Genomic DNA, 26,569 nt, shown 5'->3' on the forward strand with positions numbered 1-26,569 from the left:
TTAACTCACTGGTAGCTTCGTCTTGGAAGCTGGCCTTGTGACTGAGAAGCTTGGTGGCAATGGCAGTGTTGAGCCCTAGGGTGTTTGTTATGTCTGCATATTTGGAGTTCCTGCTTATTCACTAGTGCACCAAACAGGCTGCCATGGTTTTGAGCACATTGTGTTACTTGGCTCTGTATACATTTAACCTGACTTTTGAAGGATTGTGAAAGATTAAAACAGACAGACCCCTTATTCTAGCCAGGTATAGTGTGATCATCCCTTTAATGACAGCACCTAGGAAGTGGAGGCAGGTGGGTCTCTGTGCTGTACTACTTAGGAGTTTCAGGCCCTTTGGGACTGAGATCCTGTCTCCAGACAGACAGACAAGCAAGGAAGCAAAGCTTGTTCCTAAGTATGAGAGGTTATTCTGGGAATGTGTCTCCGATGGGCCAGTGTTGTGACTGCATTGGAGGTAGAACCAGGAGCAGACAGCTCAGAGTCTGCTCTGGTAGTCTAAGATGATGGCGACATGCATGGTTCAGAGGAGTGTGTGGTACGGGATGCTTTCATTGTGAACATGGGCTACTGGAGAAGGCCTGGGTGGTGAGGCCTTTCAAGCAGTCTGGAGTCTGGAGTTGTGAGAGTTTCCCTAGTGACTTTTTTACATATTGGCTTTCAGATTTCAGATGTAGCATTGAAACCTTAAACTATGTTTTTCTTGATAGATAATGGGACAAAAGGAAGGTCATTTTATTCTTCTGGATTTGGGAGTGGTGTGACTAATATATTTCACTTCACAGGCATTCTGAAGGTGCTTAGAGGAGGCAGGGTGTGAGGGCAGGGCTTGAGGACAGCGTATGTGTATGTGTGTGTGTGTGTGTGCGCGTGTGCGTGTGTGTGTGTGTGTGTGTGAGAGAGAGAGAGAGAGGGGTGAGGAGAGAGAGAGAGTGAGTGAGTGTGGGGGCAGTGAGGAGGAGAGGGGGAGGGAGCTTCTGCTTAGCTGCTCACTGTGCCTGCGACTGTTCTTCCAGGTGGTTATGGCTGTCGCTCAGCTGTACTGGCACATCTCACCCAGGTCGGAGGCTGGTGTCATTTCTAAATCGCTGGTGCGCCTACTTCGCAGCCATAGGTAGGTCATGAGTCACCTGCGCTTTTCCTCGGGTGTTCTCAGAGGTGGGCTTGGGACAGCCTAATTCATTTCCCAGTCTTGGGATTTATAGTTGACTGTTTCATAAGGAAGGTCTCATACTTGATGGGTTATTATAAAATGATCTCAGTCTTAATGGAAAACAGGAAACTTTTAGCTTCAAGCCCAGAGAGATTAAAGTATGTTGCGACACAGAGAGCATGTGCTTTACTTTCTCTAGGTTTGACAGTCTTACTGTTGTGAAGCTCTAGCTATTCTGTAACCACTGAAAACCTGATCGATGTGTTCTCAGTGTGTTAGAGCTGACCACAGAGCAGTGCAGAAGCCACAGGTGATGTCGCTTGTGCAGAGCCCCACGCCATTCAGAACTGGAATTTTCAGTCACTAGTTTCTTCTGTTTTAAATGTGTGTGTTATATACATATACATACATAAACAAACATACACACACACACAGACATATATATATTCTTTTTTGATTTTTTTTGTGTACATATGTGATCAGTGGCGCATGCATACTGTGTGTGTGTGTGTGTGTGTGTGTGTGTGTGTGTGTGTGTGTGTGTGTGTGTGGTTTTTGCACATGCGCATGTCTCTGGGGAATATGGAGACCAGAAGAGGATGACTGGCATTCTGCTCTGATGTTATGCCAGATTCCCTTGACACAAAGGTCTCTTATTAAACTTGGTAGGCTAGTGGTAGCCAGCCCTAGAGAGCCTCCTGTCTTACCCTTCATAGCAGTGGAGTTATAGGCTCACATGTGGTCACTACCAGCTTTTTACACAGGTGCTGGGGATTTGAACTTGGATCTTTATGTTTGCATAGCAAGCCTACCTATCTGCTAAACCATCTCATTAACCCCCAAAAGGAGCTACTAGGAATAACTGCTTTCTTTAAAAAAACCCTGTTTCATGTGTGGATAAGTAGAGCACTGCTACCCTTTAAGTTTTTCCTCTGCATAATCCAGTAGTTCAGATCAGCACTTTTAAAAAACTTAAACAGAGTTGCAGTTTAGCGTTAGGTCTTTACCATTGCTCTGTGGGTGGGTCAGAGTGTCCCGGGCAATGTACAGTTGTAACTGCGTGTCTTACGTGTTTTCTCTCACCGAGTGCTCACTTGCACCAACTGGGATGGGAAGGTGTGTGCTTATCTTTGTCCCTAACTCCTTAGTCCACAATGTCAGCCTTTGGTCGCCTGCTGCTGTTTGAGGAACAAGTCAGAAGCATTTCATTAGTGCCACTCCCCTTTTCTTTATCTCTGACCCTTCTTTGTTAGCTGTATTTCTCTTCTGCGGGGAGGTCTAGTGTTACTAGGAAGATCTTGAACGGTTCTTTGATACGAGGACCATACTCAGATCAATGTGAATGTCATCCCTAGATATTCAGACTCAGGGATAGCGTGAGCGGTTTTAACCAGGCCCTCATTCTGATTTATGATCGGGTGGCACTCTGAGCCTTCTGACGCCACTGGGGTTACATTTCCCACATTCATCCTAAGAATACCCTTTCCCCTTCATGGGTGCAAAGCAACAGTATTGGTCTTGTATTTTGAGATACCATAGTATAAAATTAGTTGTAACTTTAATCTCATGGTATATCACACATATTTTTTAATATTTGAGTATTTTATTTAAGAATTTTCTTTATATTGAGTTTTCATGCAGATTCTTTTTAACTGTTATTTTCTCAAAGATGCTTCATTGAATATACCTACTGAAATTTCTTTTAACTTCTAGGGAGGTGCAGTATATTGTATTGCAAAATATCGCAACTATGTCAATTCAGAGAAAGGTATGTATGTTCTGAGCATTTATTTAGCTCAAGGAAGCAGCCGAGCGCACCGGTGTGATGAGTGCACTTACACCTTTATTTCTGTTCACCTAGGGTATGTTTGAACCTTACCTGAAGAGCTTCTATGTCCGGTCCACTGATCCAACTATGATCAAGACTCTGAAGGTCCGTGTGCTTCACCAGGCTCCTATAGTACCTGTGTACTGTGAAGAGCTACTGGAGTAGCTTCTAGCAGCCGTCACCCATGGTCTCCCTGTGGCCAGGGAGCAGTTTACACCCTTGTTTTTGCCCGTCACCAGCTGAGCTCGTTCCTAGCTCCATACATTGGAGTCTGTCCCTGTTTAAAGATGTGTTTGACAATGGCTCTTTACACTTTGCATCCTGCACGATCACGTGCCGGCCGTAGTACAGCTTTCAGATGTGCTAAGGTGCCTGTATCTTGGATAATTTAACACACTGAAAGAGACAGGCATATACATTTAGGCTTTGTGCTTTAAATGGATGTGGAGATTTGAATTAAGTCTTATAATAAAAAAGTGGGGTTGATTCTACGGGAGATTTGTGAAAAATGATATATGGGAGAATTTAAAATAAGTTTTTGTGAGGGTTTTGTGGTCGGTAGGGTGTTGTGGGTTATTTGAAGGGCTGGGGTAGACACCACAGACGATGAAAGCGCTCTGGTGTACAGTGCGGCACGGGCTCCAGAGCGTGGTGCTGAGACAGTGTGGCATTTACTAAGGCCCTGGACCATTTCTCTACACTGTGTGCTTTGTAGGAGACCTTAGAGACATTACTAACCAACTAACTAATGGAGAAGGACGAGGCACTCTAAATACTGAGACGATGTCATTCACATAGAAACTGGGGCTATTCATTAGAAAGTTGGTGAAACATAAACAATGATATTTTAAACATCAACAGCAAACAAGCTCTTGCTTCATAATTATGTTTCAGATCACAGGTGTCAGCCAAAGGACTGGGAAGCTTTACAGTCAAGGGCGCGGCTAACTGCTGTGTTTGATATCAAGTTGAATCTTTGCACTTACATACTTTTGAGGTAGCTAGTGAAACATATGTAAAACAGTTATGTGGAAGCAAAACCATGATGTTAATTTACTGATTGTTCTGATTTTGTTTCATCTACCAAGCCTGTGGGCAGCAGTATTTGGGGATGATTTTGAAGCAGTTTGGCAACTCCGTCCTATGTGTTTTAGTGAAAAACAGTTCTGTGTAATATACATTGAGATTTGACATTATTTTTTAAAAGTTGTATGAACAAAGACTTGTGTAATGTGTTTCAGTGACAGGGTGATTGCTTAGCATGCTCAAAGACCTAGGGTCGCTCCAAAAATGAATAAAGTTTTTAAATTTAAAAAATATTTTAAAATGACTACCTCATGTGATAGTGCAGGTCTGTCATGCAGACTTCAGAGGGAGTGTTTTGTGCCTACCTTCAGAAAAATTAAATCTTTTCTGTGGGTAAAACATATTTCTAACAACCTCAGTGGGTGTAGACTTTTAATTTCACATTTCTTACATTTATAAATCCAGGAATAGAGGTTAAAATTGTCTAAGTATCTGGGTAGGTAGGAAATAAGATAGCCAATCAAGAAAATTAATTGATATCTGGAAAACAGAAGTACTACATGAAGGACAAATTGTTTTCTAACTTTATTAATAAAAAATAAAAGTTGAGCTAACAAATTGTTTAGGTTAATTAGATACAAATTGTAAAATTAAGACAATTAGTGAAGATGTGGGATTTATTTCCTAATTAATAAGAACTATGTAATTATCTAGTCTCTGTAGACTTAAGGAAACAAACTAAGACCACCTCAAGGGTATAGAGTCCCATAGGACAATGATTTTTTATTTAAAAAAAAAAATCAACTTTTAATTAGATGTTTAGCCTCTATTAAATTCACCTTTTTGTGTTTTAAAATGTTTGCTTTCTCTTTTTTTCTACTGTAGCTTGAAATCTTGACAAACTTGGCAAATGAAGCCAACATATCAACTCTTCTTCGAGAATTTCAGGTTTGTATACACTGCTAATTACCGTTTCTAAAATATGTTCAATATTAAGTTAACTATGCCTCCTGCTCAATCTAGAAATACACGGATGCACAAATAAAAGAGATTGAGGAAAAGATCAGCAGCTAGGAAGTTTTTCTGTTCTTGAGAATAAACATTCAGTACAAATATGGGCTTAAACAGAGCAGCCTTGCAGTTCCTTTTCTGTTTCCATAGCGCTGGACACACTGGCTTATTATTTGGCTCAGAATTTTGTTTTCTCCTCACATGGCCACCATCAACTGTCCTTTCTGGGCTCTGAAACACTTTCTGTGCCTGTGAGAACACATCATTTGTTACCTGGTTGCCCGTTTAATTGACTTGTGTCTCTTTTAAGTTCTGCCCCTTTGACTTAAGCTGTGTTATTAGATCACTGAAAAACAGTTGTGGGGGGAATGGTGACTCCAGCACACTTTCTTCTGCTGGAGGTGTTTGCCCCCAAGCCTGACGTGTAATCTCCAGGACCTGTGTGGTGGAAGGAAAGAACCCCCTGGAACTGGATTATGTCTTTGGCTTTATGCACTTTATGATAAAGGATCAAGTGGGAAGCCGTTGTGGGAAGTCACAGCAGCGGCAGACCCGTGTCAGTGTTAAGTTCCCTGTCCTATACAGCAACCCGGGAGTTCTCGTTAGCTTTCAGCGTTTATAAACTTAATGAATGCCATTGCCACGACTCTCCCATCAGCTCACCCGGAATTTCTTCTTAACCTGTATATGGATGCCATGTTTTCTTTTAATCAGTGTTCTCAACCTTGCTAACGCTGCAACCCTTAACACAGGTTCATGTTCCGGTGACTCCCAACATGAAATTATTTTTGTTGCTACTTCATGACTCCTGTTGCTGTATGAATCATGACATAAATATGTTGCAAACCACTGTTTTTAACTATATTATTTACATAATTCAGGACTACTAGAATGTTACTGCATGCCCACAATTCCTTGTTTTCACCTGGGTTCCTGACTTTCCATCCTGTTCATATTTTTTCTAGAAATATTCATGATAAAATTAGAATACTGTAGAGCCATCTCTTTGTGGGTATGCCAGAAAATTGGGTTTCTCAGCTCTTTTCTTAGGCCAGAGATCACTGTTGGGGTTTTAACTTTAGGTCACTCATATAATCGATTTCACCCTGTTGCTCTTTCCTATGTCCCTTTTCCCTCACCTCGTGTGATCTTGTTACCTTTCTGCACATGTCTAGCACCGGGACAGCAGGAGGCAGGCCTTCGTTCTCTGTGGTCTGGGAGCCTCTGCAGGCTTTGTTCATCTGCGAATCCTGTTGGCTGGGAGTGTGGTATAAGAACTTCTCAGCAGAACGCTTGAGCCCCTCCGTCCTGTGTGTTCATTTTAGCACTGCCTACTTTAGCACATTGTTTCTGTTTCTGTATTTTCTTCATACTTATTTATAACTTGTTTATAATGACTTTGCGAGTAAAACACGTTTCCTGAACAGGTGAGATGCATTTGTTCTTATTATCGCAATTAAAATTACCCTCCTCTTCAACCTTTCCTCATGTCCTTGAGACTTTGCATTAAATTCCTATATTGTTTGCTTTTCTTTTTTTTGATTTATTATTTAGATAACTGTTTTAATGCATATTTTTTGTAGATAGCCATAGAGTTAATTCTGTATTGCATACTTAGAATTGGAGGTTAGGATCTTTTTTAAAAACTGTAAAAGCGTTGGTTTTAAATTATGAAAAGTTGTAACAAAAGTCACAGAATATATAAGGTTGTCAGGAAAGACCTTTTAGCTTCCTTTGTAAGTTTAAGTTCCTATTTTGCACACTGTGTATTTAAGGAGCCTGCTCGTGCTGGCAGCCTGGGTGAGATGGACTCTTGCCGTCACTCTCGCAGCCTCCCAGTGTCAGGCTGCTCATTGCTAACTAGCCTGCTGCTCCTTTTCCCTTTCTCTGAACTCAGGTTTAGCGTCTGAAAGGGTGGCCCTTCCCCGCGGGCTCACAGTACTGCAGGGTGAATGAACTCAAACCTCCCGAGAACACGCTGGGGTGTGGTGATTCTCTCCACTGTTTGTTTTGGAGCCTTGAGCCACTGGCTGCAGTGAATGACCCTGGTTTGCAAATGTCCCTCTGCTGTGGGACCTTAAGTTAGAAGAGATGAAAGGTGACGAGTGGTCATTCGGGCCCCCTGTTGGGCGGAGGAAAAGATTTTATTCTGAAATTATTTGTCTTGATAAAGCTATCATAAATGGGCTTTGATTCACCTGATAGCACCAATGTTGAAACTAATCAAACTGTTTTTAGACCTACGTGAGAAGCCAGGACAAACAGTTTGCAGCGGCCACTATTCAGACCATAGGCAGATGTGCAACCAGCATTGCCGAGGTCACTGACACATGCCTCAATGGCCTGGTCTGCCTGCTGTCCAACAGGGATGGTGAGTTCATAGGTTCACTGTATTTTTATATCATTTATAATTGGACATTCTCTGTAAGTGCTGTATCTGTAATCTTTTACGTTATCTTTTGGATTTTCTATATATCAATATTCTGACAGTATGTAGCAAATAGATAATTAACAGATTTTGTTTTGCCCCCATTAAGGTAATTTATCTTACTCATCCACTAACCACTCTTTCATATCCTTTCTGCAAAGGCTCTCTGACTGTTTCCTGCAGCCATGCCTGGAAGTCACTTATACTATTGGTTCACCTGCAGAGGGTGCTAGAAGCAGGCAAATGACTGTAACTTGGAGCATGGCTGGGCCCTCAGGAATTTCCCCAGTGCTTTCCAAGTAAAGGCGAGCTAGATTAGCCGTCACCGTGCCACGGGTTCACGTGGACACTAATGTCATCTAAGTGTTCTCAGGACGGGAGAGCAGTGCATTGTCCAAATGTTACCTCCTTCTGTATTGGAGTGCCAGCTCTCTCTGTGGTCATGGTTTCCGAATAAGAGGAGCCATTAAAGAAAAACAAGTGAACTTCTCACACATAGAAGATCTTATTATAATTGTACAGTGGGTTAAAATGCATGTTTGTTTAGAAAATGCATGTGTGTAAAATTATTGAAATTAGTTACTGATTTTTAATATAAACTATATTATTTGTAGTACAGATATACAATACATACAGATATGACAAAGCACCTATGAAGTCAAACTTAAAAAAAGTTGATTATATTTTACATTTTACTTGAAGAATAACTTTTTACTACAATGATTACTTAATCTATAGAATGCTGGAGACCCTCTTATGTAGCTATTCCTAAAAATTGCTCTGGGGGAGCCCATGATAAACCGGAACTAAGCAAACGGTAAAACAAAATCAGTTCGTGAGTAACACTGATGTGTGTATGTAAGCATGCATGAAATTATGTAGTTTCACCTATAAACTTTTGATTGCTAGAATATTTTCCTATGTAGATATTAAAACTCAAATTCCACCAAATTAATAAGGAGAGAAATTTCTAAAGTATTTACCCATCCTGGTAAATAAGAAAGGATAGCGTGATAAGTGTTGTCCACACTGTCTGATTCACTTGGAACAGAAACATCTTTCTGTCTCTGTTCCTGGGTCATAGTTTGAAGGATGACTTTAGAAACACTTTTTATTTTTATGTATCTTTGATAATGATTTTCTGTGGGTTGCATAAGGTTTGCTAGTGTAATAGTTGTTTTAAGATCTCCTTGTATAACAAGCTATCAGAGATAAATGAGACCTCTGACAGTCTTTTTAAATACAAAGCATAGCACAGGTGTGTCTGCCCACCTATTTTTTGGTCCTTTTATTCTGATGAGAAATATTTATATTAATTTTAAAGTAATTATTTCTGCCACACACTGCTTAATTTTTTTAAAATTTTATTTTCTTTGATTTTAAAGAATCTTTCAAAGCAGACTTTAGGCTTGCCATAAAATAGCCCATTATCAGTGTGAAAGATTAATTTGAAAAACAGATTTCTTAAGGTTCTTCAGTTTGAGAAATTCACATTTCATTTGACTTAGGATAATTTAATTGCCTATGGTAGTTTATTTTAGGTAACATATTAACAGAATTTGTTTGTCTGAATAACCTTGTTGGCACCTACTGTAAAGTAAGGAATTAAGTGGAAGATTAGTTTTCAATTTTGTTTAGTTTTTTTTATAATTCAGTAAGCATTTAGTGAGAATTCAAATCTGTAGAGATATTTAATAAATGTAGAGTAGATTAATAAGATATTCATTTAGCTTATAAAAGTCTGTGCCTTTATGGCACTCACAGTCTGATAGAAGGCACCAGTAAAATAAAATAAATATGTTTTAGTTTTCCCCGTCTCCTCCTCCTTCTCTATTGCTGGTTATTTGTATCTGTGCAGAAGTAGACAGCCTGCTCGGGTGTTAGTGCTCTCTTGGTAGTTGACTAGCCTCCCTCCCTGATTCCCTATTTGTAAGAAGAGAGGAGCAGTAGACGGCAGTAGATACAGTGTGCTTATGTTTTGTTGAGGACAGAAGGGAAACTTGAGAAGGGCTAGAACACAAGCGGCATTTGCCTGTAGTTACAGAATACTCGACGAGTTCAAAGGGAACTGTAGGTGCTTAGCTTGACTTACGGACAAAATCAGATACACCACTCTGATTCCTTAGTCATCTTGAAAGTCCTACGTCTTAAGATAAAAGTGAAAATATAATTTTGTAAACTAAAGCCTTATATTAAATATTAACTCCCTAATACTCATGAATTTACTCCCAGAGAAATAGACGCACACACACACACACACACACACACACACACACACACGAATAGGTATAATAAATTTTATTTATATTCTTATGGGATAATGTATTTCAATGAAAATTTAACAGTGCAAATTGTGATATTTTATATAGTAATAAACCTTTGAAGTATATGCTAGGGGATTGTCTGATGTCTATGATGCTCTTAATTTTTGTAAAGTCAAAGTTTATATAAAGCCAGGATGCACTTTGGTGGGCATCTGTGGCATTAACAATAGTTTATGTGGCCTGGGGAGGCTCCTCAGTCGTAAGTACTTGCCCCAGAAGCTGGAGAATCGGAGTTCTGATCCCATCCCCCATAGGGGCAGCCAAGATGGCGAGCGAGTGTCTGCCCTCCGACAGGAGGCCGTGTTGGAAGGACCCTGAGGTTTGCTGGCGAGACCTCAAGTAAGGCCGCATGCTCAGATCCTATAAGGTCATGTGTCCCTGCTGGTGTGACCACAAAGGAGACGAGACTGCTGCAGCCATTCCTTATGAAAACCTGACATCCAAACCCCAGCCCGTGAATCACCTTCTTACTCACTTACCAAGCATTTGTAGTAAATAAAGTCCCTTTGAGAAACAGGTGGCACACTCAAGAGGGGTAATTAAAGACAACTAGTGAAGGAGCTATGAACAAGGTCTGGACAGGATGAGAGCAAAGGAGAAGGTACCATCTGACCCTATTGGCTATGAGAAGCCAGCCACAAAGCAGCCTGGGTAATGCATAGCACGCAGAACAGCCTCCGAGGGTACTACGTTGGGTGAGCAGGTAGATGGGATTATAGCACACGTGGAGGCAATCAGTTCATGGTCGCACTCACTTTGGCACTGAGGTGAATGCTGTTTCTATGGTGATTCCATTCCTGCTGCTCCTGGTTGTTGCTGTTGGTGTCTTCGGATGCTTCCCTTTGGCAGGGCTTGGTGGTCGTCATTCCTCTCTTCCCTCCTTAGTATAGAGTAGGGGAAGATGTGTAGATGCTAGTGTTGGATTATGTGAGGGCTCTCTCTGGCTGGAAGGCAAGCACAGCATCCGCTCCAGGACACAATGTAACTTTTGTTGCAGAGGCGAAGGGTGTTTTAGAAGCTAAGTGATAGCTGCAGAGGACAGAGAATAAAGTGAATTTTGCATGAGGCACATTGACTACAAACACTGAAGAATATGCTCATGATTTAGGTTCTCATGTATTTAAGCATCAAGGATGTTTTGCTAATTGAAATTTGCATTTTGCCAGGCAGATTGCAACTGAATTGATTATATGTATTTAATATGGTAATCTCTTTCTTTGTCTTTCAGAAATAGTTGTTGCTGAAAGTGTGGTTGTTATAAAGAAATTGTTGCAAATGCAGCCTGCACAGCATGGTGAGATTATTAAGCACATGGCGAAGCTGTTGGACAGCATCACTGTGAGTTCCCTGCATCCTGGCTCCACAGTATAGCGTACTTTCCATAAGTGGTTATCCCGGAAGGTAGTGGTTGAGATGCTGTGATGTCTGGTTTACTTCTGATTTTAGATTTGGCTCAGGTAAGGCTGGACTGCAGAGCTGAGAGAGGGACGAGGAGAGTGAGCCCGGCAATGGGCTGGGAGTGGTGGCACCATCTTGGTGGGACTTAGGTGCAGATAGAGAAATAGTAAATTAGTACAGGCGTCTGCCTGAATTGATGTGTCCTATGTGAGTCTCTGGTGTACACAGCATGTTTTCCCAGTGCCGTCCTTGGAGTAATAATGCCTTCATCAGTAAGCACACTAAGTGCAGAGGTCTTCTGTTATTCTTGAGATGTACTTTAATGCCAACACATTTACATTTTAAAATGTATTATTCAGTAGGATTTAGTATGCCCATGAAGGTGTGCAAATATTTTCATACCCTTAAATAGTAATCCCATACTTAAAGCCTCAGCCTCCATTCACTGCCCCCTCACCACCAGTAACGTAATCTCTTCTCGTTTCTATGGGTGTGTTTTTTCTTGATATTTTATATTAATAGACTCATAGTATGTGACCTTGTTTTGGAGTCTTCCACTTAGCATGTTTTTAAATGAAAGTACCTTTTTACCTTGATTATATTTTTGCGTGTGGGCGTATGTGTCCTGGATTGCCGTGTGGAGGTCAGAGGGCAGGTCATGGGAGTCCACCGAGCGGCTCTGGACGGAGCCTCCTCCCCGGCTCCGCAGCAAGTGCCTTGGCTGCTGACCCTGCCAGTCCCTCTGCTGGTCTTCCTTCAAGGAATCTGGTTTCCTTAGAGAAATGGCCGATGTCAGAGCTAGGACAAAGCAATAGAGAGCAGTGTGAACGTGTACCATCGTGTCAGGACAAAGGAAAAAATGGACAATATATTTATAGAATGATAGTCACATGTAAAGAAGGCAAAGGAAAACACCCACAAGAGCCCAGCTTAAGAGGCCCAGGAGCTCCCACTATAACTTTAGCAGTGGAAGGAAGTCGCTGAGTGGCCGTGTGGCGGTCTCCTCCTCCGCCCTGGAGTGCATGCGGGAGTGAACAGTTGAGCAGCTGAATAGGAGGGCAGCAGAAACTTCCATAAATTCCGCAGCAGCTGATGAATGATAGCATTCAGTGACACTGTCTGGCAGCCCCTGAGATCCTGATTCACGGGAGGATGCTTGAGGCACCTTACATACTAGTGGTGAATACTTGAGAGTATCAGAGTATTTGCATAGCCTCAAAGTCTGCCCCCAGAAACTACTTCCTATTTCCAAAGGTGGGTGACCTGGACTGTGCTACCTTGACTGCATGCGTAAGGAGAACACGCTGTCCTACAGGTGCCTTCTGTGCACTCAACAGTGGTGCCTGGGAGCTGTGTTGGGAAGTGTGAGGCCACTGATGCTGAGTCTGCTTTGTAATATGACTGGGCTCTGCTCCCCAGATGTCAGTTACCAAGAAAAACTCAGGTGCTGCCTGGTATGGTGACATTCACCTTTAATTCCAACACTTGGGAGGCATCTCTGAGAGTTCAAGGCCAGCCTGGTTTACACAGTGAGTTTCAAGCCAGCCAGGGTTATGTAGTGAGACCTTGTGTTGGAATACAAAATGAAAGCAAACAGAAGAACCTGAGGAATTTCCTCAGCTTCCGGGAGATGTGATTATAATGATTGCCTCTGCCATGCAGCTTAATTTAGGTGACACTTGCATTGACTGAGATGTGACATAGTCCTAGTGAGACCTATGGCTGAACCAGCTGATGGGTGCACAGAGGACTCCAGATGGGGATAGTTTGAACTGCAGACAGAGAGAAGTGTATGTGTGTTTGCATACATAATTAACTGTCTACAGTGGCTGGCGAGCGTCCTGCAACAGCAGCAAATCAGAGCTCTTGAAAGGGACAGCACGGTTGGCGTTCTGAGTGAGAGCTGTGATTGGATAGTCTTAGAAACACATGGATTGAGGTGAGGCGGAGGGCAGACTGGTGGCTTTGAAGGTCTCAAGGAAGAAAATGGAGGAGATAAAGCGATTTTGTGTTTAAAAAGACCTAGAAGAGAATAGAGCATCTTTGGTGGAAATGGTGGGTTTGAGTGGGGAGAATATAAATTTTTGTTTATAATTTGTAATGATAGGTATGCAGTTGTGAGGGGAAAGCAGGAACTGTGGAATTTGTTTTCCCCAAACTGCTTCAGAAGGTGCCTGCTGGTCCGCCGGTGCCTGGGTTGCATTGAGGCAAGCCTTAGACTCTCTTGGAAGAAAGCCTCTGAGACTCAACAGTGTCCCTGAAACCTTGTTCAGTGATGGCACCAGCTTTTCTGTAGGACAGAGTGTTGGCGCCTTAGTCAAGTGAAGGCTTTTTCACAGGTCTAGACCATGAAGCTTGTTTTGATGTTTATTTTTGTCAGAAGTTAGCCATTTGCAGTCAATAAAACCCTCATCAAGCAAAAGGCTAAAACATAAGGCAGAGAAAGATATTTAGCAAATGTGAACAGAAAATGATATTTGATGTTAACTACAAATTTTTCATGAACAAGAACGTCAAAAGTGAAAAAGCGCTAATTCACAAAGGAACTAAGAAACCTAGTCCTAGCCCTAGTGCAAAACACGGCAACGATAGAAACGTATGCGAGAGAGCATCTCAGAGTGTGCCGGGAAGGCGGCGCGGTGAGGCGGGTATCGTAGGGCTCCAGCACGGTGTTTTCATCTGTGTACATGTGTGTGACCATGAGATGGTGGACATGGTAGGCAGATATGAAGACGCAGAGAAGGGAAGTAATAGAGTGATTCAGTGAATTTAGCTCAAACTGTCTCCGTAATAGGCGATGCCCATTTTGAGGGGTACATCCATTGAATAGTTTTAAAGTATCAATGTGTTTGGAAATAAAGGGAACTTTGATTTTACATTTTTTTATCTTAAGCAATAAAGTTAGATTTAATTTAATAGTTAAATAATTTTAAACTTAAATAAAGCTAAGAATAATTTTACAGAACATTAAAGCACTTGTAGAGTGCTTGCATATACCTGCCTGTTCATGGACACGTGTGTTGGGCTTGATTCTAAGACTTCAAAAGGGCTAGACAAGCATTCTAACCCTGAGCTAAACCTCACTATTAAAACTATACTTTTAGATCAAGCAGGAATTTATAGAATAAATGTTGTTTTCCTATAAAATAGACAAAAGGAGACGGAAGGATGGATTAGCAGTTAAGGGCACTTGACTTTCCAGAGGACCTGACTGCAGACCCCAGTGCCCATGTTGTGGAGCTTACAACCTCTTGTACTCCAGCATGAGGGTCTGACACTCTCCTCTGACCTCATGTGTACCTGCACATGTGACATACACGAGCTCTGGGCTCAGAATGTTAACAAGGTCAGAAATGAAGAGCTGGGATCTGGACATAGGAATTGGTGAAGGGACATGCCAACAGCTGCCATGGCGACCTGAGTTGGATTCCCCAAGACCCTCCAGGTGAAAGGAGAGACCGACCCCTCCTGATTGTCCTCTGACCTTGCAGTGTGTCCACTGTGGCAACCTCCCCATGCCCTGCCTGCCAAGTCAAACAACACAAAAGAAAACAACACATTTGTAAAGGAACAAAGAGAAATGACCTAAAGACCTAGGAAGGAGTATCCCAGGTGTAAGGGTTTCTGGTTTGCAAAAAAATTCAGTAAATACATATTCGACCTGGGCTTATAAAAAGTTAATAAAACAGACCCCCTTCCTCCTGAGGCAGAGATGCGAACTCTGAAGCATGAATGTGACTGAAATAGTGAGAAGAGCAGTTGTGCTGTGCTAACCTGGACTTTCCAAGTGGAGCTGATGGTGAGCTGTCACTGTTGACAGATCATGTGACAGGGAGCTGACAGAGACGGTGTCTCACAGAACACTAACAGTGGCCAGGAGGAATCATCAGAATGGTGGGAGTGTAGCAGGCAGAAGCCAGAATGAATCACAAAGGGGCAGACTTAGTCCTCAGTCAGATCCCTCCCTTCTGATCATGAGAGATTCTTATGAGAACAACACCCACGAAGCTTCTGAGGATCTTCAACTGTGAACAAATGAGCCTTAGAAGCAGCCTAAAATTTGACCTCTTTTCCTAAAATCTGGGGTGATGTCTGAACTCAGCAACTGCGGCAGCAGCCAGCCGGACCCAGAGGACAGTATTGAACATGTTCACCGGGGACCTAAAACAGCCACGAAGCCAGCAACCAAGGCTGATGCCTCCCTGGGAGAGCCATGGTACCTCCCTGGGAGAGCCATGGTAGAACTGAAAGCCAGACCTCTTCCACCCTGTTTGCCAGGAGAGATGAAAGGGAATGTGAAAATGAGGCCAGGCTAGTGTAGGGCCAGGCAGGAGGGAGCCTATACCCTTCCTGCATGGTCAGGCTCTCAGGGAAACAGCCAGGAAGAGACAGAGGGAAGTGTATTCCTTCATTGGAGTGAATGAGGCCCGTGGAAGTGACGCCACCACCCACTGTGATGTGTGATACTGTGATGTGTGATCCATGTGGGGTTAGAGATAGCCCTTTTCCAGGTCACTGCCTCTCCTTGTCTCTTCCCAGTGGTCCAAGGGAAATTGGAGGTTCAGGCTTGCATTCCTAGTGCTGACACCCCCACTGATGAGCTGGGGCGCATGGGCAATGCTGCCCTGTTCTTGCTCCAGTGTCCTGGTATTTCCATTGGAGTTCATGGCAGAGCCTGCAGCATATGGTTTTTGTGCACATCTGAGAGCTACAGCTAGTTTTCAAAGGCACTGTGACAGATTGTAGATAGGGACTTTCTAGATGTTAGTTGTGCAGGTTTTAAGGAGGAGAGAGCATTGATAGATTTTGTCATATTAAGACGGATTTCATTGCTTATTTAGGGAGTAGCAGAGTTGAAATATGAAGACTAATGTTTACGTTGTTCTCCTTCTTGAGCTCATCCAGATTGAAGAAATAATGGCTGTAGCAGTCATCTTGTGTGTTCTGGTTGTGACCACATTGTCCTTTGGTGCGTCCTTCATTTGTAACTGCTTTTCCAGTAAGATTGCTCCAGAATAAAGTGCACACTACTTGAGGATTGCTCCAGCAGGGTTTTGCATAATGTTTACAGGTTACGGGGGGGCGGGGGCGCGTGACAGAACTGTGGATGCTATTCTGGAAGGGAGGCTCAGTCAGTCTAAAGTGGCACGTTGTGCATGTTTTCCAAGATGCCTCCCCGATGCTGCTGTGTCACGAGTGCCCTCTTCCTGCACCCTGACACTGATAGACAATTCAGATCTAAATTTTAATGCATGTAGAGCCCAGACACAGACTCTGGGGATCTGACTTGCTATTAGTACGCAGCTTGTTTAAATGTCTACGGGTTCTGCCTTTGGCAAATTTAAATAAACAATATTGATGATTTTGTAGATTTACTTTAGATTATTGTCCAGTGCAGTAGGGTGTTGTTGAAACACAATAGCTTTTAAATTGACCTGCTAACAGAGCAATCTGTAAATTCTTTCCAGATGTCTCTATAACTGTGCTTGGGAGGAATCATCACTTGTTTTTGCAGGCAAGGTAATGGGTTAAAATGGCAGTGGCAACTGCCTTCTCTTAGAAGGCTTGAAAAGGGCACTTAACCGCTTGCTCAGGGCATTTAGAGGAAAGAGTCATGCACAGTCACTTGCAGTCCAGTTTGCCTTTGAGAGTACTGAAAAGCAGGGGTTCGTATAAAGACTGGAAGGGAGGCTCAGTCAGTCTGACCCCGTGTGTGTGCACCTGCTTGTCTGCACTTTTGCGCATGCATGGGTGTGTGCGTGAGTGTATGGTGTATTACTGGTTGAGTTTTACTTCACCGCTCCTGCTTATTATGTTGTTGAATGAAACTGGGGGACAGGGTAAACTTTTTTATTTGCAGCTTTAGTTTAAGGGAAAAGGAAGTACTGATTTGGAATCTTAGTTTTCTAACTCCAGCCAAAAGCGTACAAGCGTTGGCTGTGTTAGCTTCTGAGGGCTGGTTGTTTGCTTTGCGCTCTTTGCTACAGTCTTGTGTAGCCCGGCTGCCTGGGACTCCTTCCTGCCTCCTGCCTGCTGGGCCGTGTGTTTCCATGTCTGCCTTCTGAAAATTTTATAAAATATCATTACCAAGCGTTTGATATACAATTTTTATTATTTCTTATTATAAAGAAGTTTCTACATCTTTAAAATGTTTGCTTAGGAATTTTTAAACTCAGTTCTAGAACATTCCCAACATTACCCCTATCCTTCCACTACCATCTTGACTGTTTTTGTTGTTGCAATTGATGTATTGATTTTTTTTAACTGTTGTTATTATGAGTGCTTGGACTATTAAAATACTGTTGCTTTAATCTTAATATACTCATGAGTCTGAAATGTTCTAACACCTTCATTTTGTGATTGTCTTTTTTTTTTTTTTTTTTATTTATTTATTTATTTATTATATATAAGTACACTGTAGCTGTCTTCAGATACACCAGAAGAGGGCATCAGATCTCTTTACAGATGGTTGTGAGCCACCATGTGGTTGCTGGGAATTGAACTCATGACCTCTGGAAGAGCAGTCGGGTGCTCTTAACCGCTGAGCCATCTCTCCAGCCCCCGTGATTGTCTTTTTAATTACAAAAGAGAATTATAAGTATGTTGCCAAAGAAAAATACTTAAATCAGAATACTTAAATAAATTATGTTGTAAAATTCTGATTTCTAGAGTTGCAATTTATAATACAATCTTTAAGAAAAATAAATCTAGCATAACTGAGCTCTGAGTTCCTATATATTCTCATTTAGAAGTACCTCTCATTACGGAAGGCCACTTGAACCGCTCCAGGCTGGAAACTTAATGCACCACTCAATTACTATTCTTTAGCCCAATTTAAAATAATAGATTGGGAGTAAGGTCTTAATGCAGTGTAACCTTTGGAACATTAGAAATAACCTCTTCTTCTCCAGAAATCGGTGTACAGTAAGGGTATTAGTTTTATCACACTGCATGAATAGGTTTGACATAGCCCTTAGGCCCTTTTACATTGCATAAGTAGACCAATTTCCTCTCTGTTACTAAGTTCACTTTAAGTATGGATTAACGTCAATGCTGTTGCAACGTTAGAAAATGTGTATTTCTTATATTTCCAGGCATTTTCATGACCTCTGATTCTGCTGATTCACTTTAGACATGTCAATATTTCTATATTATTATGTCATTATTATGAAACAGATATTTGAAAGGAGTTTGACATGGCTGACACTGTGATAAGATTATAGCCATGGAAAGGCTTTCGTCCTTGCTTTTTTCCCTTGAAGTCAGACTGAGGCAGTGAGGAGACTTGGAGGCCTCGTACAGACTCAATGGAAGCACGTCGTCCGTTCCTCCCAGGCCGCCACACGGCAGCCATCAGCTTTTGCACTTAGAATGAAAAGCATGTTTTCTCTGCTAGGTGAAAATGTTCACAGGAACTAATTTACATGCCCTCTCAAATTCCTTTTGGAACAGGAGAGGATACAAATAAGCAAATAGTAATAAAACTCATTTGCATACTCTAAAATGTTGGTCTTAATGGTTCTGATGGAAGGTTTCCAATTTGAAGCAAGGCAGTGTGTTTTAGGAAAACAAATTATATTGAAGTGTACTTTATTTTAAAAGATTATAATACTAAAGTATATTACAGCCCACTTCTGCCACTGCAGCCTGAAACAGTGACAGGAGCCACCAGCAAAGGCTGCAGGCACTCAGGTTTCGTCTGGAATTTGCTGGACTCTGAATGGACCTGTATTCTAGACAAGTAGTGCTTTCTTGACTAAATCTTTCCAAGGCATTCTTTGAAACCCGTTTTCAAATTTTTATTTATATAATGTAATGAGGCATTTTGCTTGCATGCGTGTCTGTGTACATCATGTGTGTTTGGAGCCTGTGGAGGCCAGAAATGGGCATCTATCCAATCCCCTGGGACTGGAGCTACATATGGATGTGAGCTGCCCTGTGGGTGCTGGGACCCACACCTAGGCCCTGTGTAAGAGCAGCCAGTGCTATTAAGCACTGAGGCATCTCCAGAGATGATCTTCGTGTCAGTACTTGATACACAGCGAATGTTCAGTGCTGGAGCAGCTCCTGGACACAGCATATACTCAGTGAGCAGATGATGTAGTGTTGTCAGTTCTAAGCCTGTTCTTTGCTGACGTTGAGGAGTAGATGACAATACCTCTTTTGATAATGTGATCTGCTTTTCATATTAGGTCCCTGTGGCTCGAGCAAGCATTCTTTGGCTGATTGGAGAAAACTGTGAACGCGTTCCTAAAATTGCTCCTGATGTTTTGAGAAAAATGGCTAAAAGTTTCACTAGTGAAGATGATCTGGTGAAACTGCAGATTTTAAATCTTGGAGCAAAATTGTATTTAACTAATTCCAAACAGGTAAGAGACTGACGCTTATTCAGCCCGACGGGTGCTTCTCTCTCTCCCCAAACCCTTCCAGCCTTCCCATGAGTTACCCCACGTGTCAGCGATATTGGACCCTGTTGCAGTAGGTCCCACGATGGTGGTAGGAGCGCAAACAAGTCATTGTGACCTAGTGGTGGTGGCAGAGGTGCTGAGGCTCAGGGGTGATGAGGGCGCTCAGAAGGTCTGGTGCAGAGGAGAGGTCCGTTCATCCGTGCAGATGCCCAGTGGGGCCTGGAGGAGGTCAGCGTAGGTATGCCGAGTCAGGGACGGGAGAGCGGGCCAGAGCTGGGAAACTACTTGGGGAATTTAGGAAATTTGTAGAGGTACATGTGTTAAAGTGGATATTGTGATCCCTTAGATTAATTAGTAAGTTGACCTCCGATCACTAAATGACTAAGTTGACCCTATCACAAATGTGATGGTTTATGGAGGCGGGGCCTGGGACAGTTTTAGTTCAAGAGGGCGGGGTCCATCTAAATGGCATTTGGTGGCTTGTACCCAAGTTGGTTTTTATTATCATTATTATTATTGTTGTTGTTGTTGTTACTGTTAGGCCCTTTGTTTCAGTGGCGAAGAGCCAGTGCCTGCATGGAGTTCTTCCTTTAGAAATTCTAGACTGTGTTCAGGGTTGTTTACTCAGTGAGTTTGAAGGCAGTGCTGGTTGCTCTCACGTTTTTCTTTGAGTAAATCTTGATGACACATTTGGAGCCCAGTTTCTGAAGTATGCGGTTGTGTGATCACAGTGGCTCTCCCCATGGCTGCTGTAGACACCGTGTATGGGTGATAATGCTGGGACTTCTGACTTCTTTACTAGTTCACTTACCTTTAAATGATATAAAAAGGGATGCTGTGTCCTGTTTCCAGTGTTTCTCACCATTCTCTTCTTTTTTAAAGAAAAGGTGTTTGGGAAAATTACTGAGAAAATTAGCACTAGTAAATAGTGGTGTGCACTGTCAGCTCTGCAGTACTTTTAGTTATGTGGTTCGTAGCACAGTATTGGTAGGGACTAAACCAATCCCTTTGACTGAAATGTGAGTGTTTCTACCCAACTGACTAGGTGGGAGTGGGAAGTTCTCCAGAAATCCCACTGGATTGCGTGCTTCTGGAGACTTTGTAGGTCCTTTTATGAGGCTTAATGTTGTTTATATACTGTTTACTGTTATTTATCTGTATGCATAGACAATGGTTGAGGAATAAATTTTGCTTCTTTAAAATGCCTGTACATGCTGTTAGGGAATGCCGAAATCAGTCAGTTCTTGCTGTACAAGCATGAGGGCCTGAGTTTGATCTCCAGAAACCATTTAAAATAAAAATAAAAAGACCGAGTGTAGCGTTCCCTGCTTGCAGTCCCAGCACCTCGGAGGTAGAGAGAGTAGATTCCCCTGCTACTTGTTCATTCAGCCTATCCTAATTGGTAAGTGCCAGGTCATTTGGGGATGGACCCCACCTCAATGACAAGGTGTGTGTGGAGGTGAGGGGCCCCATGAGTATGAGTCTTGCTGCCAAGTCTAACAGTTTGACTCTGAGCACTGAGAACTACGTGATGGAAAGAGAGAACCAAGTCTCAAGTTGCTTTCTACTCTCCACATTAGTCCCCTCCTCTCCCTTCCCCTCCCCTCTCTTCTCCTCCCCTCCCTGCTCTTCTCTTTTTCCTCCAATAAATAAATAAATAAATAAATAAATAAATAAATTTAAAAAAGTGATAGCCTCTGAGGAACAGTCTCCATGATTGACCTCTAACCTCCACAAGAATGTGCTTGCTCACCCTCCTGGGAAGAACACAGAGAGAGGGGGGGGGGAGGGAGGGAGAGGGGGAGGAGAAGAAGAAGAAGAAGGATATCTTTTTTGACCAAAAGTAGAGAGCTCTCTAAGATAATTTTAACGGCCTGCTTTCAGATAGCGGGGTAAGCTAATTGGCATGGCCTTCCTGAGACAGCAGCTGAGGCCTCAGCACTCAGCAGAGAGAGGATGCTTGAAGACGCAGCGGGCAGTGTGGGGCCTGGGGGAGGAGGAGGCACCGACTTCGGCACTGCACAGAGCAACTGCTTTCTCAAGGGGAAGTGAGGGCAGCATGCAAACAGGCTACAGACAGGACAGAGCTACAGAAGATTCTAGAGGGCCCACAGTGGAAGAGCCTGGACGTCTGTGGAGAAATTGCCAGGTTTTCAACTGATTGCTAAGAGAGATCCACCAAAGCAGCACCCCAAGAATAAAAGACCTGGTCTGAAATTTGAGGTGCAACCAGGAAATAGAATATGCACTTCGAACCCCATCAAGTTAATGGTGTGTTGAAGCTAACAAAAACTCAGTACTAATTAAAGTATGCTAAGTGTTGAGTGCTGTCTGTGATACAGCATCTGTAATCCAGATTTACTCAGTAGGAGAACCATAATGGAGTGTCGTGGTTTAATGGCTTTCAAGTTTCACTGTGGAAAGCTGAAAGAGTTCTACAGACAGCAGTTGTTAATGGTTGTGTGACAGTATAAGTGTCACTGAATTATAATCTTAAAGTAGTAAGTTTCATGTTTATTTAACCTCAATTTAAAAACCTATATGACCAGCTTTCAAGAAGAAATTCTTGGGAAATAGGTTCATTTATTTATGTTTTCTTGTTCATCAACTTCATACACATATCCGTGATTCCATTTGCACATGCTCTCTTATTTTCTCTCATCTTTTTCTCCCTCTGCTGTTTAGGCGAGTCCCATCGGGGTGGGAGCATGTGTAATTGGACAGGACATTGTTAACTTTCTGTGTGCTTTCTCACAGGTGACGGTCCCGTCTGAGGCAGTTTCCTAATTAGGTGGACTAGGAGTCAAAGGAATGTACTTATGGTCATGCAGTGTCTGTGTTCTTAAAAATCATCACGTTAGGCAAAGCCACCCGGGATCAAACACGGGAGCTGCCGCAGGAGGAAGTAACATCCCAGTGCTCGGAAGTAGGCTTTGGATAGTTTAAGTGAGAACCTCAGAGAAACATACGTATATGTGCTTCTTACTCGTGCAACTCATCGGGAGTCCAGACTCCTACATGAAGCCCAAGGCTGAGTGAGGAAGCATGTGGAGACGGTTCTGCCCTTCTGTTAGACATGAATAATCAGTCATTTGAAGCCACGAGGAAAGTTGTGCGAGGAGTGGCTCACAGCTGCACATGGCAGCATCTGATGTGGGTGTGGGAGGCATGCATTTGGTGGGTACCTGGGCCCCCGAGTTCTGCTAGGTTCATTCTCTGCTTTCACCACTGCCTCTTACAGAAGACAGCAAACACAAAGTTCAAATTATCCCTGAATTTCACTGGAATTAGAGCAAGTACACGTTTTCAAAACAAGTGTTGGAGCAGAGCTGACTACCTTCTGCAGGACTGTTTGGGAGAAATGAGGCCATCCTGGGGTACACTGGTTAGCTCATCCTGCTGACTAGCTCACGATGGTTAGCTCATGCTGCTGACTAGTTCACGCTGGTTAGCTCATGGTTCTGAGCTAGTACTTAGCCCACGGTACCTCCTCTTTTTCATTTGAGCCCAGGTTGGCTGCTTAGTTTTTCTTAGTAGAAATGATTTTTTCACAGTCAGGGGAATAGTTCAGCTACCAGCAATCTTTGTTTTTCAGGAAGAAACCTACTCCTTTGGGCCTATTCTCTTAGGAACAGGGCAGTGTAATCCCTCCTCTGCTAGTTAGTGGAGAACCGTGTTGGATAAACAGGTCCAGTGACAATGCTGTGGAGTGTTGATAAGGAGATGGGGTCAGTGTGTGTGGAAAATGTTAGAGTTGCTCAGGTCTGGATGCACAGGGCATGAAGACTAAGCATTGGTTTGGCTAACATGGACATTAGTCATAAAAGTGACTGAAGGGTGTTTCCTAACATGTGTAATGAGTCTGAGGTTTTCAGTGTGGAGATAAATGAGGCATCAGTGTTGTTCCTAGCCCGTTTTTATGTGTAATCACGGCAAGTTGCGAACTCCCAGAAAAGAACATGGCAGGGAAACACACGTATCTGCCTATCGGTCGGACACAGTTGCCATCGGCATTTGCTCCGTTTCTCCTTTCAAACGCGATGGCTCTGCAGCCCCAAGCTCCCGTTGGCACCGTCTTTCTTCCTTATTGGTGGGAGCGCACTGTGCTGTTGGTGTGCTCCGTTCAGTCAAGCTTATTTCCCTTATGCGAGTGCCCATTAATAAGCTCACAGTGCCTGCCTTGTGCTTCTGAAACACACGTTCTACTTTATTATAGTTCTGCAGCTTTTCACGTCATGTCTTAGAAATAGTGATATGTACAGATGTGGTTCATTTCCTGTTTGATATTCTGTGAGATGCTCAAGTTTCTACTTCTCTGCTACTTAGAGAGTGATCACTTTTTTTTATTATTATTTCTTTTAATAAGCAAAGGCGAGGTTTATTACGGAGATCTATTACGGGGATCTCCGGGCCGACATGTATCCCGCGCAGGAGACAGGGGTGTCGACCGAGTGATCACTTTTTACTCATTGAGAGCATTTTGGCTCTCAGCAGGAAACTGGATGGTTATACTGATATCTTGCGCATCCTCCTAAAGTGAGAACTGCGTTTCCTGATTTGGACCTTTTCAGAAGTCCCCTCGCTTTGCCTTTTGTTCTTATTTGACAGAAGTCTTGGTGCTGCACAGGGACAACACCACTGTGCTTTGCTGTCCCTCTGCCTCTCCTCCTCCTGTCCCTCCCCCTCTCCTTTGCCCCCCTTTCCTCCCCTTCTCCCTTTTTCCTCTGCTTCTCCCTCCCCCTCTCCCAAGAACAGTAAGTAAATAAGAACTTCTTAGAAGGGGAGACCTGGACTAGGGCTCGAGCTCAGTGGTATAGCACTTGTCTGGCATACCTGAGATCCTAGGCTCAATTCCTAGTGTTCCTCGCTATGGCAAAACATCTAACAGGGAGGGCTTTCAAATTGACAGGAAAGTTGTTATTGTTGAATTTAAAAACTTCATTAAGTCACAGAAAGGAACCTTTTGGTCATACAAGTACAGAACAGTTGTGCTGCTTAGATTTGCCTCTAGGGGCAGCTAAGAATTCTATAGAGTTCCCAAATGCCTTTATCAATTTCTTGCCTTTAAAAATAATCGTTGTTGACCTGGATGCTAAATTCTGCATGTCTTTTTGTATTCTTTCGAGTTATGTCTTAGACTTGTTTTATGGCTACTTTACATGACCTTTACTAGTTCTGACTGTAAGCCACATTTGTGCATTGTCTAACGACATTTCAGACATTAACAGACCATGTGTACAGTGGTGGTTCCACCAGTACCTGGTGATGCAGTGTGTCTGTGCAAGTGCACTGCGGCCCACAGCTGTGGGGAGCCAGTGCCATCCTTCTCAGGGTGTGTCTTTGTCATTGCTGTGTAACTGTTGTCTGAATAAATATTTGTAGTTTATTACTTGTTAGAATAGCCAGGTAAGGATGTAGTACCTTTTTGTATCTCTTACAAAGATAATTTAAATAACAAATGTCTTAATTTTTGTAGCATTTTCCCTTGGGTTCCTTTTTCCTGAGTACCAGGCACTGAAAGGAGTGTACTTGATATAAGTAGTGTTTGATAGCCTTAGTCACCAGATGATAACAGAACTGGTTTCTTATCTAAACCGGAAAATTCAATGAAAATAAAAATGTAATAGATTAGAGCAGAGGGTACTGAATATTTCTGTTAGAGCACACCATATCTCATTTTCTTGTTTTATGTACTTCGCGTGTACAACAGTGTTATTGGAGTTTTGCACTGAACCCTGAGTGACGTGAAATGGCATGGTTATTTACTCATCTGCTGGTCCCTTTCTAAAGCCCTGGAGAAGCCTAATTTATGGTGATTGTCTCAGTGTCTCATGCAGTCATGCCCCCAGCTGTAATCCATAGTGAAGCAGTGTCCTTAATGCTTATGTTTCAGAAACACACGAGTAGCTTCCTCACCTCAGCTTTGAATCTCAGTTTCTGTGCTATCACTGTTGAGTGCCGTGCGAATTAAGAGCAAGAAGCTCACACATCTGTAACCCCTGCCAGAGGGAGAGGAGGAACTGACACAGCTAGATCCCTGGTGCTTTCTGTCAATCATTGAAGCAGTCCATGGGCTCCAGGTTCAGTGAGAGACCATGTCTCAAAACATACGGGGGAGTGCAAAGGGGAAGACACCCGAGTTGATGTTTGGTGTACATGCACCTGCGTATGTATAAACACACACACACACACACACACACACACACACACACACACACACACACACACACACACCCCACACACACCCCACACACACTGTGATAGAGAATACATTGAAAATGACAGCAGTTTTGTAGTTTCTAATCATAAAATTTAACTTTGAAAAATACAAAACAAAATAGACTATTTTAAACATGCATTCTTTGATTCTAAATGCCCTTGCTACTAAAGACAGACAGCAAAGAAATTGCTTACTCTAGTATGTGATGAATAATTATTATACTTATTTCAATACATCATTGCAGAGATAACGTTTTATGTTATGAAGAATTTTATTTTGAAAATACAGTTTTAGAGAATTGTTCTATAAGCTTATCTATAATTTTATACATACATGCATACTTTAATTCTTTTCAATATAAATATTGTTTGTTAATATATTTTAAAAGCTTAATTTTGCAAACTTAGTTGGGGGTTAAGAAATTCATAAGCAGAATGTAGGACTGCCAGTTCAAAAGCTCACATTGGTGGGCTTCGTTGGTGAAATGGCGTTGCAGCCTCAGTCTCAGTGCTGGGGTGGACATAGCGTTCATGAGTGATTGTCATGGAGTTGAGGGTGGTAGCTGTTGCACGAGTTCCCAGCTCTCCTGTGCAGTGGGAATGTCAGTGTGGCACACCCTGCAGAAGCTGTGCCGGGGGCTGTGCTTCTCATCTGCCGGGGGCTGGCTAGTTGCCACTCTGTAAGCAGGAATCATGTTTAAGTCTTTTCATTACTTGTAGATGAGGCAACGTGAACAGCAGTTGTTGGTAACCAGATTCAGGAAAACCTGCAAGCAT

At 42.7% G+C, this 26,569-nt stretch overlaps 1 protein-coding gene across 7 annotated transcripts in view; it reads left to right on the top strand.

The window, feature by feature from the left end:
* Ap3b1 (adaptor related protein complex 3 subunit beta 1) overlaps positions 1 to 26,569 on the top strand; it is a 204,443-nt gene that overhangs the window by 85,504 nt on the left and 92,370 nt on the right. For all 7 annotated transcript variants that reach the window (XM_063281703.1, XM_063281704.1, XM_063281705.1 and 4 more), the window contains 7 exons: positions 1,014 to 1,111; positions 2,864 to 2,918; positions 3,012 to 3,083; positions 4,890 to 4,952; positions 7,254 to 7,386; positions 10,996 to 11,105; positions 19,358 to 19,534. In XM_063281703.1, the coding sequence (XP_063137773.1) occupies positions 1,014 to 1,111; positions 2,864 to 2,918; positions 3,012 to 3,083; positions 4,890 to 4,952; positions 7,254 to 7,386; positions 10,996 to 11,105; positions 19,358 to 19,534 (708 nt within the window). The remainder of the gene's footprint in view (positions 1 to 1,013; positions 1,112 to 2,863; positions 2,919 to 3,011; positions 3,084 to 4,889; positions 4,953 to 7,253; positions 7,387 to 10,995; positions 11,106 to 19,357; positions 19,535 to 26,569) is intronic.

The sequence above is a fragment of the Rattus norvegicus genome, chromosome 2 (assembly GCF_036323735.1).
Source record: "Rattus norvegicus strain BN/NHsdMcwi chromosome 2, GRCr8, whole genome shotgun sequence".
In the NCBI taxonomy this organism is placed as follows: domain Eukaryota; kingdom Metazoa; phylum Chordata; class Mammalia; order Rodentia; family Muridae; genus Rattus; species Rattus norvegicus.